The 15,164-nt window shown below is 41.8% G+C and overlaps 1 protein-coding gene across 1 annotated transcript; it reads right to left on the bottom strand.

Moving 5' to 3' along the window:
- Positions 1 to 311: 311 nt before the first annotated feature.
- On the bottom strand, positions 312 to 2,385 carry LOC143608813 (guanosine deaminase-like). Its single transcript, XM_077083750.1, has 5 exons — positions 2,191 to 2,385; positions 1,640 to 1,699; positions 1,354 to 1,544; positions 1,129 to 1,233; positions 312 to 614 (listed from the first exon to the last, which is right to left on the bottom strand). The coding sequence occupies exons 1-5, from the start codon at positions 2,204 to 2,206 to the stop codon at positions 426 to 428; spliced, it is 561 nt and encodes a 186-aa protein (XP_076939865.1). The 5' UTR covers positions 2,207 to 2,385; the 3' UTR covers positions 312 to 425.
- Between the last annotated feature and the right edge of the window lie 12,779 nt (positions 2,386 to 15,164).

The raw sequence follows: 15,164 nt of genomic DNA, 5'->3' as shown, positions 1-15,164 counted from the left end.
TTGTCAAAGACCATAGTAGTCATCATGTCATGTGGCAGATGATGACTTTGATGATGATTTATGGGACTGCTTTCTCTTAATAAAAAAAATTGTGTGTTCCCTTAATAGATAGAAACTACACAAACTCTTGATAAAAAAACATTTGAAATAAAATAATAAACCCATACAAAACATTCATACATTTACACCAAGTCATACTACATAATTATTATTTCAGGTTAGTTTGGTTAAAAAAAAAAACTGCTAACTTGCAAATCAAACCAAAGTTGTAGTTATTGAACCGAGTCTAAATAAATTTATTCAATCAGTGAATAAAGAAACATCAGATTTTATACCCTTTGAATCTGAGAGGTAAATATGCACCAAATGTTGAGTAATTAAAGAGTTAAAGATCAAATGATGAACAAGTTGACATGAAATGAAGATCAATACATTGAAAACTTGGCTTTGGTTTTCTCAAATACTTGTTCAGCAATCATGGCTCCAGTTCCATCTGCTTTCTTGATCTCCAAGTTGGCCTTCTGATAATGACCAGTGCCTCTCAGTGCATCTGCAATAAAATCATCAAACCCGATCGCAATCGCTGCTTCAGCTTTAGCACCGTAAACCAGCCTCTGCAAAGCATAAAACATAGAAATATATAAAAATTAACCAAAACTAGACTTGTTAAATAGATCGTGTTCAAGTGGTGGCAGGTTGAACCTGACACGACCCTGGAGATCGTGTCACACACATTAGAACCCAAACATGACACACATGAACCTAAACATGACACGTGTATTCACGGGTTGACATGAACACAACCTGTTCAACCTGAAAACTAACCTTTCAAACATTTGTTTACATATTAATACTTTAAAATTCTGAATTTACATATTATGTACTTTTTGAAACAATTATCTTTAAAATATGCCATGTTATAGTTTAAGTAGAACACATTAAAAAACAACAAAAATAAATAAATGGGTTGAACGTGTCAACCCGTGAGCCCATCGGGTTGACACAAACACAATTCGTTGACCCATTAAGACTTAAGACTAAACCCAAAAACGAAATTCACGTTTTGTAGAAAAATTCACACCCCTAACCCAAAAGAGTCCAAATACATTTTGCAGAAAAAAACAGAACCTTAATTCTTGAAAGATGAATGGCACCAAAGCACATAGGGCAAGGCTCACACGAGGCATATATCTCACAATCAGAAAGCTCAATCCGGTTAAGCTTTTTGCACGCCTGAGAAGAACCAAATCCATTATTTAAACTAATAAAGAGTTATTCAATACAATATCTAATTATTATTCCTCCAAATAATAATAAATTTGGGTAAAAACAAATAAGTGCCAATAAGCTAACCTCTCTAACAGCGGTGACCTCTGCGTGTGCAGTCGGGTCCGTATGGTTCAGAACCATGTTGTGACAGCTCACAACAATCTCATCATTCCGGACCACAACCGCACCAAACGGGCCACCGTCTCCATTTTCCACTCCTTTGTAAGCCTCTTCCACGGCCCGTGTTAGAAACTTATGATCTCTATCTTGGACCACTACGGAACCACAATAATCAATTTAAACACATTAACTGGATCATAAAGTTATAAACAAAAAAAAACATGATTGCTTAACATAAGAAGAATCTTACCTTCCTGATGGCCTGCAAATGCCGAGGCTACCGCAATCGCCCCATCCTTAGTTCCAACAACTAATCAACAAGATTTAAAAAAAAATTAGCCTGACTGACTGTTATAAAGATTCAAGCAAAAATATAAAAATAATATCAAGATTTAAACTTTAAATAATCAATTGAACCATCTAACGATCAGATCAACATGCTGACTTTCAAAAGTCAAACTTTTGCAATTTCAACTTCAAAATTGATATGGGTTTGCTACAAGATCGATCCTTATGTCATGTATCAACGCCAATAATGATTCAGATTATAGAAGTAATACCCATAACATGAATAACACTAAAGCTAAATCATACGATTGACTTATTCCTATCTTTGACTATTTCAAATCGCCAAATACGATCCTAAACTCAAATCCAAAATTATCGGAACCAGTTCAGCTCTTAATTCACAACTAAAATTGGCCTAAACAGAAGCAGAATTCGAGCATGCAATCAGAGATCGGAAGATCATAATATGATCAATCAATAATAATTACATTGAGAGCAAAAAACAAGAGTCACCTGTAGTGTCTTCCATGTCGAATTGGCGAAGATGACGTGGCGTTAATGGGTTTGATTCGATCGAAGGGACAGATTTTTATTATTATTATTATTAATTATTATTATGGAATCAAAAAGATAACGAGAGAGAGAGAGAGTTGTGTGGAGGAAGGAGATCGTCGGTTTCGTTGGTGACTCTACTTCCATTTATATAACGTTGCCCATTTATTTTTCTTTTTCCTTTTTTTTTGAAAGTTTAAGTTCATATTTTAGTTAGACGCTTTATGTGGTCAGGGGTCTCCGACCGCCTCCGGGCTCTTAAAGGCCATCACTGATGTTGTCAACTTGTGGCTTGGGGGGCTTTGTCCAAAAGTTCTAGCGGAGTTCATTGCTTCGGCACCGTTGACCCCCCTGTTGAAGCCTGACAATGGAATTAGACTCATCGCAGCGGGGGCCATTTGGAGAAGATTGGTGTCGAAAGTCGCTATGCGTAAAATAGGGAAAAAGGTGGCTGCTTATCTAGGGGATTTCCAATTCGGGGTTGGGATCCCTAATGGGACAGAAGCGGTATTGCATAGTGCTAACAGATTTTTGAGCGCGTTTCATTATGACGGGTCCCTGGCTATGCTCACTGTTGATTTTTCTAACGCCTTCAACGAGGTGGATCGGACGACCCTTCTCAGGGAAGTTAGCTGCATATGTCCATCCATCTTCCCATGGGTCCAGTTTTTATATGCCCGCCCCGCCCGTTTATATGTGGGGGATACTCATATCGGGGCTTTTACTGGGGTGCAGCAAGGGGACCCCCTTGGCCCTCTTCTTTTTGCGTTGGTCCTTCATCCGCTCATCCTTAGGGTGCAGGGGACCTGTTCCTTGCCCTTCCATGCTTGGTATTTAGACGATGACACTATTATTGGTAAGGCTGATGAGGTCCCTAGAGCGTTGGGCATTATTCGCTCAGAGGGGGCGTCTCTAGGGCTTAGGATTAATATTCGAAAAACATAGGTTTTTTGGCCGTCATGTGATGATTCTAAGAAAGTGTCGGGTTTATTCCCTGGAGAGATTAGCAGGCCTGCGATGGGAGTTAAACTCTTGGGGGGGAGCGGTTAGTCGGGATGCAGGGTTTATTCGGTCTTTGGCAACTAAAAGAGCCTTGAGGGCGGTTAAACTTATGAAACGCCTGCCGGACCTGAGGGACCCCCAAAGTGAGCTCTTTTTGTTACGCTCATGCATGGGGGTTGCTAAGTTAGTGTTTGGGCTCCAGACCGTTGTCAACCTGAACATGTCAAAGAGGCTGTGTCAATCTTTGATGCGGGCCTGCGGGGGGCAATTGAAGATATTGTTGTGTGTGGAGGACCGCATTTTGGGGACCTCCAGTGGAGGTTGGCTTCCTTCCCTATGTGTTGCGGAGGCTTAGAAATTTTCTCGGCTGAGGATGTCTCCGCATATGCATTTGTGGCTTCCAGGTCTCAGTCGTGGAAATTGCAGGACCACGTCCTGCGAAACGCTGGTGTTACGGGGGTAGATCCTGACTACTCTTTTGCACTTGGTAATATTGGAACAACTCTCCCGAACCTTGATATAGGCGGTTTTACTGATAAGGAGACCGCCCCCCCAAGAAACCTCAACAAACCTTGGCGAGTGCTCTTTATAGTAAACACGTACATGATTTGGAGGAGCAATTCGATATGACCCCGAGACAAAAGGCAGTTTTAGCTTGTCTCAAGGGGGCTCATGCCCAGGATTTTTTGACTGTTGTGCCCATTGAAGGTCTTGGGCAACGGATGTCGGCAGTTGAATACAGAGCCGTCCTTAAATACCGGCTTATGATTCCCCTTTTCCCTCCAGATGAATTATGCCCCATTTGTAAAAAAGCTTGTTTGGATAGATTCGGTGAGCATGCCCTCCACTGTAAGGAATTGGCGGGATTCAAGTATCGTCATGACTGGGTTAGAGATATGTTATGGGATGTGCTTAGACGTGCCGGGATCTCAGCCAAGAAAGAGGCACCTGTTAACTTTTTGACTGATCCGCGTGAGGGAAGATCTACCCTGCGTCCTGCGGATGTTCTTGTGTTTGGCTGGGCAGGGGGTAAGCATGCGTGTGTTGACCTCACTGGGGTGTCCCCGTTGGTGGGGCTGAGAGACAGTGGCTTCGTACCGGGACAGGCGGTTTTGAGAGCGGAGTCTAGGAAGGTTGCTAAGCATGAGACATCGTGTTTGGAGAATCAGCACGTGTTCATTCCATTTGCCTTCGACACTTTTGGATCCCTAGCTCCCGAGGCGGTTCGCTTCTTGGAGCGGGTGCAGAAGGTGGTCCACAGTGACTCGCAGAGCCCGAAGAACCAAGGATTTATATTTAGTAGAATAGGCTTTGCGATTCAAAAGGGGATAGCGGCGCAGCTTGTTGCTCGCTTACCCATTATCCAGATGTAGTTCGGTTTGTGTTATATATAAAAGGATAAATTATGAAACCATTCAAAGGTCGTCATTCAAATAGGGGCAGCTTGTTACCCGCTTACCTCCTTTTATTTTGAAAGTTTCAAGTTCATTATATAACATTGCCAATCAAAAGGGGATGATGACACAGCTTGTTACCCGCTTACCTGTCTCTTTATTGTAATTAAATCCTTTTATTTTTAATATTATAAAACCTAATTTCAAAGTTCATTATTCATGATATTCATATAAAATAAACTACTTTATCTCGTTTGCAAGGTTACAGAAGAAGGTTTTAAAGCATGTTTGGTTATAAGATAACTTTATTTTTGATGATTTTATCTTGTGTTTTCTTTTTGGTTTTTATGGGTTCTTTGGTTTTGTTGGTTGTTTTTCTTGAGGTTTAATTGCTAGTTTCCCGGCTTCCCGCCAGCTTTTATAATCAAATTTGCCGTTCAAAATAATAATAATAATCTACTTTGATGTATCGATAATGTAGTTTAAAATATGGGTGTTTACGTTAAAAGTTTTGGGATGAACTCTGAATAGGTTGGCTAGACATTGTAGAGATGCTTTGGTTTTGATAGCTTGCGTTTTGAACTGATTTCTTACAAATAATAATATGTATAGCTGTTGGTTTAAGATTGAAATTGTCTATCATAACACAAACCTATCAAAGACTGAACGAATCTTGAATATAACAAATCGGCAAACTTGTTTAGGTTGTTATTGGTTATATGTGCTTTATATTGAACGTGTTTAGGATAACTAATAAATCGTAGTATCAATATTATGGTTTATTTTATCTCAATTATATGACAATTTTAAGTTGGGTAAAAAAGTGGCATTAAAGATTAAAAATATACGTCACGAAAACGTTCTAGTTTATTTAAGTGGGAATCAATGCCTTATTATTTTTAAATTAAAACCATTGATTATGTCATACTTATCTTTAGGTCAATAAAAAAGTGTTAGTTATACTTGTATGAATAAGCATGTGCAGATTGGGTGTATTCCCATGAATTGCTCCACGGGGTAAGACCTCTGACGTGGGGGAATAATCTAGAACGAAACGGCGCCGGTTACGTCAAAAATCAAAATGGTTGGCAGTTTTTATAAATTGGACGAAAATAGTGTTTTCTATAAATGGTTATGCATTTTTATTTTTTTTAGATGTTAACTTTATGGATATCTCGTAGTGTAAATCCTCGTCCTTTTCGCGATCTTGGTCACAGACTTTTTAGAAGTTTATAACTATGTGGGTCTAATTAAGAAAGAGAAGAGGTTTTTCATGGTATACTAATTACCGGTTGTTGGTGTATTTGGAAAGCTCGTAAATAGAAACATTTTAAAAAGAAAGAGCTGAAGATCCAAGATATAAATTGTAACACGAGATCCTACAGTTTCCTAAGGTTCAAACATAGATCGAGTTGCATTTTTTTGCAAGCCTCGGTGGTTTAGGAGTCTTCTTTTGTATTTGTAGGTGGTTTATTATTTTTTTATAAAACTAAATAACTCGTAAGGGGGGTTGCGAGTTTAACAAGATCTCATCGGGCTGTGTATTTTATTTAATATGACTTTGTATTTTATTTATTGTTGACGACGTAATTTTGTTATGACGGTGTATTGCATTTTATCTATCTGATCGACCTGCCCCAACCTATCCGGGTCCGAAATTTGGCGTCAGAAAAATTGAGCACCAAAAAATACCGAACCCATAGGAAAATTTTTTCTACCTCTGACAGTTGGTGTAGTGATATGTTATGTTGTTGAACTTATTTGAAACATACAACGGATTCTGGTGTGTTTATAAATAATAAAGGATGAAACCAAAGATTTTTTTATTTTTATTTTTGAAAAAGTTACGCAAAAAAACTTTTGGAGAACCCGTGACCACATATTGTTTTCTTTTTTCCAATAATCTCATCATAGGAATCTTTGTTGAGAATGATCTAATATATCAAACATTTGCTATATCAAAACATATGCAGTGATATAAAATATGAGTAATTCCCGAAAGTGATTTGATGTATTCAAATCTCGTTGCCTCCCCCCTTGTGAGTTTAAAAGTTTTGTTAGGTTCTCTTTAAACACGATGCCCCCCCCACCCTTACGACTCTATAGTTGGTGGTTAAACTCGCAGCCCCCCTCTTGCGAGTTATCTACTTTTACAAAAAAATTAAACAAACCACCTACAAACACAAAGAAGTCCCCTAAACCACCTAGAAGTACAAAATATTCATCAGTTGCAAGTCGATATCTTGGTCTAATTGGTGTAAATTTTATTTGATGTAGTAGTGGTTTGCACTTTTGCCTTCCTTCGGGTTGTGGAGGTTGGTTTGTGGCTTCGGCCTTGTTTATAAAGTTCACAGTTCGGAAAAAAAAAACAACGGAAATGGGGCTTATGATTCAATGTCTCAATGATATGGGGTGATGGTTAAAGCTTTAGACATTTGAGGTATTGAGTTTGAAACTTGACTTAAGAGGGTTTTTTAACAATGGTGGGTTTTCTCTATGATGGTGTTATTGAATGAGTCAGGTCTGGATTGTAACACCCCGACCAAAGGCGGATTATACATCGGGGCGCCACGTATTGTTTCATTACTCGTGACACTATTGGGTGTCAATATTTAATAAATACATTCATTCGCGCACGCGCAAAGTAAACATAAGATAACATAAATCATCATAAATCAATATATTATAAATCATAATATTCGGACAACAATAACTTGTCTTGATACATTTTAATCTAGGTCCAAAAGTAAAAACGTCCTACGTGTCCACAAGCTCCAAATGTAGCTACAGCAAACCTGAACATGTGTTAAAATAAACGTCAAACACTTGCGTGTTGGTGAGAAATCAAGTTTAATACAATACATAGATAACAATAAATCTGCGCGCAACATGTGTATGTCTGGTTTTCAACAAGGGTGTAATCTGATCGGGACCAACTCTAAGATTCATAGACTGCCAGTGCTCACAATTGAGCTCACAAACAAGACAAACTGTGCATGTGTAAACAAAAGAGAAAATCATAAACGATAGTTCTCCCGTGTTCATCTAATGGTACCATGAGAACTGCGGAATAGACCGACAAGACGGTTAATGATCCACACATACAAATAAACAGCCAAGTCTACGTCCTCAACACATGGGATACTGCGCGACTAAAGTTCATAAACAGTTTAAGACTCTAAGTTTGTATGAACACATGAACATCCCAAAACATTAAAAGCAAAAAGGGATTAGGTACGAGATTACTCACTTGATAAACGATGCGGTGTAAGATAAAGCAAGAACCACTTTAAACAAGCACAAGTTAACCTATAAATAAGATTATTGTTTTAATGAATTGATTTAAGTCTTGATTATAAGTTAGCATAATTAATAAGTAAATTATTATATATATTACCGGAAAAGCAGGGCAGAACAGGGAGGAAGACGGCGGCAGAGAGGAAGACGGCAGAGAGAGCAAGGAGGAGGTTAAATTAAGTGTTTGTGTGTGATGTGTTAGGAAAAATAATATTGTTATTTATAGAGAAACCTTAGGGAACACAATCCCTAGAAAAGGGGAAAAGATCTCCAAAAAGTAAAAGATTCCAAAAGCAAAAGATATCAAAAGATATGGCAGCTGCAGGGGGCAAAGGAAAAGCTGACAGGGAACAGTAAAAGGCATGGGCGGGTCAGATAAAGGTACTGGTCAAGCATGGAAAAAGCAGATCTCAAAAGATAATGCCAGTCACTTTTTCTGTCAACCAATGGGGTTGGTGCGCATGCTGCGCCGAAAGTAACTTTTCAGACATAAAGCAGATTAGGTCAACAGCTCAAAAGATAAGACAACACAAAAGCAAACGGCTAGATTAAACAGAAGAAAACTCAAAGGGTTAAACGTGAGAAGGCATCGAGCGCGAAGGCAAAAGTGCGCGAGCGCGAAGGCAGACAGAACCAACCTTAACGCGTCGCGGGAAGAATTACATTTCTTAGCGCGCCGCGGGAGGAACTAAAGTTCCTAGCGCGCCGCGGGAAGAACTATAATTCTTCGCGCGTCGAGGGATGAACTACGATTCTTAGCGCGCTGCGAGAAGAGCTACAAATCCTTAGCGCGTCGCGGGAAGAACTACCGTTCTTAGCGCGCTGCGAGAAGAATTACAATTCTTAGCGCGCTGCGAGAAGAGTTCGTCTCGCGTATCGCTGAAACAGGTGGTCTTCACACAGGATTCCTTGTAAGGGGTCTGGCGCGTGGAGCTGCGCAGACAACCTTAGGCGGGAAGGAACATAGGACAAGCAAAGAGTTAGAAGAAAAAGAGGGAAACAAGGCGGAAAGAGAGAAGAGGGACGGGACGGCGGAAAGAAAAAGAGAGAAAGAGGCGGGAAGGAAAATATATATTATTATTAAAAGTAAAATATAAGTATAAATATTAAATCATAAAAGAAAGAGATCGGGTCAGAGAAACGGGTACCTGGGTCGGGTCGGATCGGGGCAGATGTTACAGTCTCCCCTACTTTAAGAAATTTCGTCCCGAAATTTATCTCGAAGTAGGTTGCGCAGAGAACAGGTGCGGGTACTTGATCTTCATTTGATCTTCCCTTTCCCATGTAAACTCGGCTCCGCGCTTGGACTCCCAGCGAACTTTCACGATAGGGATGCGACTGCGCTTGGTTTGCTTAATCTCGCGATCCATAATCTCAACAGGCTTCTCAACGAAATGCATAGATTCATCAACTCGAACTTCATCAAGTGGAATGTGAAGGTTCTCGTCAGCTAAACACTTCTTGAGATTGGATACATGGAACGTTGGATGCACATTACTGAGCGCGAGCGGCAGGTCAAGTCTGTAGGCAACTTTTCCTACACGCGCGAGAATCTTAAATGGTCCAACATAACGAGGAGCAAGCTTACCTTTCTTCCCAAAGCGGACAACACCCTTCCAGGGCGACACCTTGAGGAGAACAAGATCACCAACTTGAAATTCGAGAGGCTTCCGCCTACGATCTGCGTAACTCTTCTGTCGGCTTCTGGCAGTCAGCAGATGATCACGGATCTTGGCGATTTTATCGGTTGTCTCTTGAACAAGTTCGGGTCCTGTGATTTGAGTTTCACCCACTTCGCTCCAACAGATCGGGGAGCGGCACTTACGACCGTAAAGTGCTTCAAATGGGGCCATACCGATACTGGAATGATAGCTGTTGTTATAAGAGAACTCGATCAAAGGCAGGTGTGAATCCCAATTACCTCCAAAATCAAGAACACAAGATCGGAGCATATCCTCAAGAGTTTGAATAGTTCTCTCAGACTGTCCATCAGTCTGAGGATGATATGCCGTACTCATGTCCAAGCGAGTTCCTAGCGCAGATTGGAGAGATTTCTAAAAGCGAGATATAAAACGGCCATCGCGATCGGATATGATGCTCAAAGGAGTGCCATGGCGGCAGACAATTTCCTTGACATAAAGCTGCGCGAGTTGCTCAACACGGTAGTTTTCACGAATGGGCAGAAAGTGAGCAGACTTAGTCAAACGATCCACTATTACCCAAATGCTATCATGTTTGCTTGCTGTCAAAGGTAACTTGGTAATAAAGTCCATCGCTATACCTTCCCATTTCCACGTAGGAATTTCTGGTTGTTCGAGCAAACCAGATGGGCGTTGGTGTTCAGCTTTTACTTTAGAACAAGTCAGGCATTTAGCTACGAACACAGCAATATCCTTCTTCATACCGGGCCACCAATAAGTAATGCGCAAATCCTTGTACATCTTATCAGCGCCGGGATGAATAGAATACCGAGATTTGTGTGCTTCACTCAGGATATCAGCGCGAAGATTCTCATCAAAGGGAATCCAGATGCGATTGAGATAGCAGAGAATTCCACTCAGATTAGGGACAAAATGAGTTTCCGCGCCACACGCTAACTCGGCGCGAAGGTTACCATTACTGATGGATGCGCGCTGCGCGTCGCGAATGCGTGATTCAAGATTGCTCTGAATCGGCGCAAAGTGAAGCTGCGTGCGCGGCAAAATACAGTTAAGCTGGCAGGGTTTTCGGCTGAGCGCATCGGCTACCACATTAGCCTTACCAGGATGATACCGGATCTCACAATCGTAATCGCTGATGAGTTCGTTCCATCGGCGTTGCCTCATGTTAAGTTCCTTCTGATCAAAGATATGCTGAAGGCTTTTATGGTCAGTGTAGAGGATACACTTAGTACCATAAAGGTAGTGTCTCCAGATCTTCAAGGCAAAAACAACTGCGCCTAGTTCGAGGTCGTGAGTTGTATAATTCTTTTCATGAACCTTGAGTTGCCTTGATGCGTAAGCGATAACCTTGCCTCGTTGCATAAGAACACAACCGAGACCTTGGTTGGATGCATCGCAATACACGACAAAATCTTCATTACCCTCAGGTAGCGCAAGAACAGGAGCTTCACACAACAAACGCTTGAGCGTCAGAAAGGCTTCTTCTTGCTTCGAGCCCCAAATATACGGTTTACCTTTGTGCGTTAGAGCTGTTAAAGGCAAAGCGATCTTTGAGAAATTCGAAATGAAGCGCCGGTAATAACCAGCTAAGCCCAAGAAGGAACGGATTTCGGTAGGAGTGGATGGCGTAATCCAGTTCTTGATTGCTTCAATTTTGGATGGGCCGACATGGATACCCATCTTGTTAACAATATGGCCAAGGAACTGTACTTCATCCGACCAAAATTCACACTTGGAGAGCTTGGCAAAGAGCTGCTCGGCTCTAAGCTTTTGCAATACCAATCGGAGATGTTGCTCATGCTCGGCCTTGGTCTTAGAATAAATCAGAACGTCATTGATAAACACAATCACGAATTTATCCAAGAAAGGCCTACACACCCGATTCATTAGATCCATGAAAACGGCGGGTGCGTTGGTTAAACCGAAGGACATGACCAAGAATTCAAAATGGCCATAACGAGTTCGAAAAGCAGTCTTCGGAACATCTTCATCGCGGATGCGCAACTGGTGATAGCCAGAGCGGAGATCAATCTTGGAAAAACAAGAGGCACCTTGGAGTTGATCAAAGAGGTCGTCAATGCGCGGTAAGGGATACCGGTTTTTAATAGTGAGTTTGTTCAACTCGCGGTAATCAATACACATGCGAAACGAACCATCTTTCTTTTTAACGAACAACACCGGAGCACCCCAGGGCGAAGAGCTAGGGCGAATGAATCCTTTAGCAGTCAACTCTTGAAGTTGGCTGGCCAATTCTTGCATCTCAGCGGGTGCAAGACGATAAGGAGATTTAGCTACGGGGGAAGCACCAGGGACAAGATCAACACGAAACTCGACTTCACGAGCGGGAGGGATACCAGGAAGATCATCAGGAAAAACTTCAGGGAAATCACGCACAACAGGGATATCGCGAAGCTTCTTCTTTTCTTCAGCAGGTTTAACCACATGGGCTAAGAATGCAATACACCTTTTCCGCATGAGCCTTCGGGCTTCGGCGCAAGACATAAGTTTAAGACCGCGGGAGGGTTTCTCGCCGTAGATATGAAGATCACCATTTTCTCGAGGTATGCGAACCATCTTCTTGGCGCAAATAACTTCGGCGCGATTATTCGAGAGCCAGTCCATGCCAATAATAACATCAAAGCTTCCAAGGGGCATGGGGATGAGGTCGATCAGAAAATCGTTTTCGTTAAGGTTAAGCGTGCAATCTTTAATCACTGAGTTTATTAAAATAGTTTCACCATTAGCCAATTCAACTGAAAAATCTTCTTTAAGTTATCGCGCGGTCGCGCAAGCTTCTGCTCATAGGCGCGAGAGATAAAACTTCGATCGGCGCCAGTATCAAAAAGTACAGAAGCATAAAATCCGTTAAGCAAAAATGTACCATTAACTACGTCATTAGTCGCTTGCGCTTGGTGCGCGGTTATGTTAAAAGCTCGTCCACGCGTCACTTGGTTTGAAATCTGGTTCACCGGATTCGCCTGTGTGATTTGCACTTGTAGTCTCGGGCACGCGTTCCGGAAATGACTGGGATCACCGCAGTTAAAGCACGATCTGGGTCGTGGGTTTTGGTAGGTTGGTTGTGGGTTCTGCGGGTAGACTGGTGGTGTTGGCGCAATTGGATTGGCGGGAAGGACTCTACAGTTTTCTGCAAGGTGACCAGCGCGGCCACATCGGGTACAAAGTCGACATGGGACTTGAGGTGGGTGGTGGAGTCTACAGGTTGGGCAAAAGGGGTGGTTTCCTGTGTAAGGTTTCTTAGTTGGCGGGGCAGGGAGTGCTGGATTGGTTAAGGCATAGTTGTGGGCTACAGGAGGTGTTGGGTAAGCTGACAGAGGGTTAGGCGCGTAAACTGGGGGTTGGTAGATGGGTTGCTGGACAATGGGCGGGTTGGTAAGCGCATAGGCCTTGCGCCTGCGCTTGAGGTTGTTACGGTTTGAGGGTTCAGGTTTGGTTTCTGTTGGTTCAGGGACAGTTTTGGTAGGTTTGGTCTTCTCAGCTCCCCGCAGGAACAGGGTTCCTGCTCTGACATGGTTGTCGCTGAGCACAGCGGCCAACTCGATGGCGTCAGAGAGGGTTGCTGGGTTTCTGGCCCATACAGAATCTTGAATTTCCATGGGGAGTCCCCCAAGAAATTTCTCGATGGCTCGGCGGGAAGGGGTAACAAGGTGAGGGACCAGTAAGCTTAGCTCGTGGAAGCGCGTCACGTACTCGCGCGCTTCTCCACTGTATTGCTTCAGGTTCCAAAATTCTTCCTCCAGCGCTTTACTTCGTTGGGAGGGCAGAATTCTCGCGTCAAGAGATCCTTAAATTCCTCCCAGAGTATGCTGGAAGCAGCTTCTGCGCCACGCGCATGAGCTACTCCATTCCACCATGTAAGCGCTCTAGATTCCAGGACACTGGAAGCATATAGGTTTCGTCTGTCTGAGGGGCATTGGGTGTGGAGGAAAGTGTTTTCTATTTTCTCAAGCCACTGGAGCATCACGGTGGCTCCTTCAAGACCTGTGAACTTTGGAGGGTTACCCGCGTTAAAGGACTTAATGTTGTAACCAGAGGTGTTGGTATTGTTTTGGCTCAAAGCTTGGGCTATCGCGGCGGCCATTTCCTGGGAACGTTGCTGCGAACGTCTGCGCGCGGCTTCTTTCTTCTCGAGATGGCGACGAGATAGCGGAGGCATTCTATAAAAGTTTAAATTTTAGTTAATATCTTGGTTTTAGCGCAAAGTATAACCTCGAAAAGCTTGGTTTCGCGGAGTTAGTTACTGTCAAAAGTTAAAGTAAAATAAATGATCCTAAATGCAGACTTAATAAAGGTAACAAATTCGAATCAAGAATCGACAATTCATGTATCACCATGACTTTCCGAATTCCCAATTTAAAATATACGAGCAAACGAGTATTGGAGATTGACGATTCATGTATCACCATGACTTTTCAATCTTCAATATAAAATATACAAGAAAATGAGTATTGGAGGTTGACAATTCATGTATCACCATGACTTTTCAAGTCTCCAATCTCAGAACATAATCGTAAATGGAAATTGAAAATCAACTATTCATGTATCACCATGACTTTTCGGATTTTCAAATCCAACAAACGAATATGTAAGTAAAATCAATAAAAATCGAAATTCAACAAAAATCGAAATATCGCGGAATAAAACATAAAATCATATACTGCGTCTGCGCGAGCATATTCATAAATAACGAGTAATTAACAATAAGCGTGCAAACATGAGATTTCTCTCATGCGCGAGAAGGGACTCTTAGGTATTCTAGGCCGTTACGTCTAACCACCTATCCTAAAGTCAACGAGCTCTGATACCAATCTGTAACACCCCGACCAAAGGCGGATTATACATCGGGGCGCCACGTATTGTTTCATTACTCGTGACACTATTGGGTGTCAATATTTAATAAATACATTCATTCGCGCACGCGCAAAGTAAACATAAGATAACATAAATCATCATAAATCAATATATTATAAATCATAATATTCGGACAACAATAACTTGTCTTGATACATTTTAATCTAGGTCCAAAAGTAAAAACGTCCTACGTGTCCACAAGCTCCAAATGTAGCTACAGCAAACCTGAACATGTGTTAAAATAAACGTCAAACACTTGCGTGTTGGTGAGAAATCAAGTTTAATACAATACATAGATAACAATAAATCTGCGCGCAACATGTGTATGTCTGGTTTTCAACAAGGGTGTAATCTGATCGGGACCAACTCTAAGATTCATAGACTGCCAGTGCTCACAATTGAGCTCACAAACAAGACAAACTGTGCATGTGTAAACAAAAGAGAAAATCATAAACGATAGTTCTCCCGTGTTCATCTAATGGTACCATGAGAACTGCGGAATAGACCGACAAGACGGTTAATGATCCACACATACAAATAAACAGCCAAGTCTACGTCCTCAACACATGGGATACTGCGCGACTAAAGTTCATAAACAGTTTAAGACTCTAAGTTTGTATGAACACATGAACATCCCAAAACATTAAAAGCAAAAAGGGATTAGGTACGAGATTACTCACTTGATAAACGATGCGGTGTAAGATAAAGCAAG

Source organism: Bidens hawaiensis, unplaced genomic scaffold, assembly GCF_021521415.1.
Source record: "Bidens hawaiensis isolate Kalapana, Puna unplaced genomic scaffold, B.hawaiensis_p1.1 tig00419434_1, whole genome shotgun sequence".
In the NCBI taxonomy this organism is placed as follows: domain Eukaryota; kingdom Viridiplantae; phylum Streptophyta; class Magnoliopsida; order Asterales; family Asteraceae; genus Bidens; species Bidens hawaiensis.
This window is presented reverse-complemented; position numbering and strand designations above follow the sequence as displayed.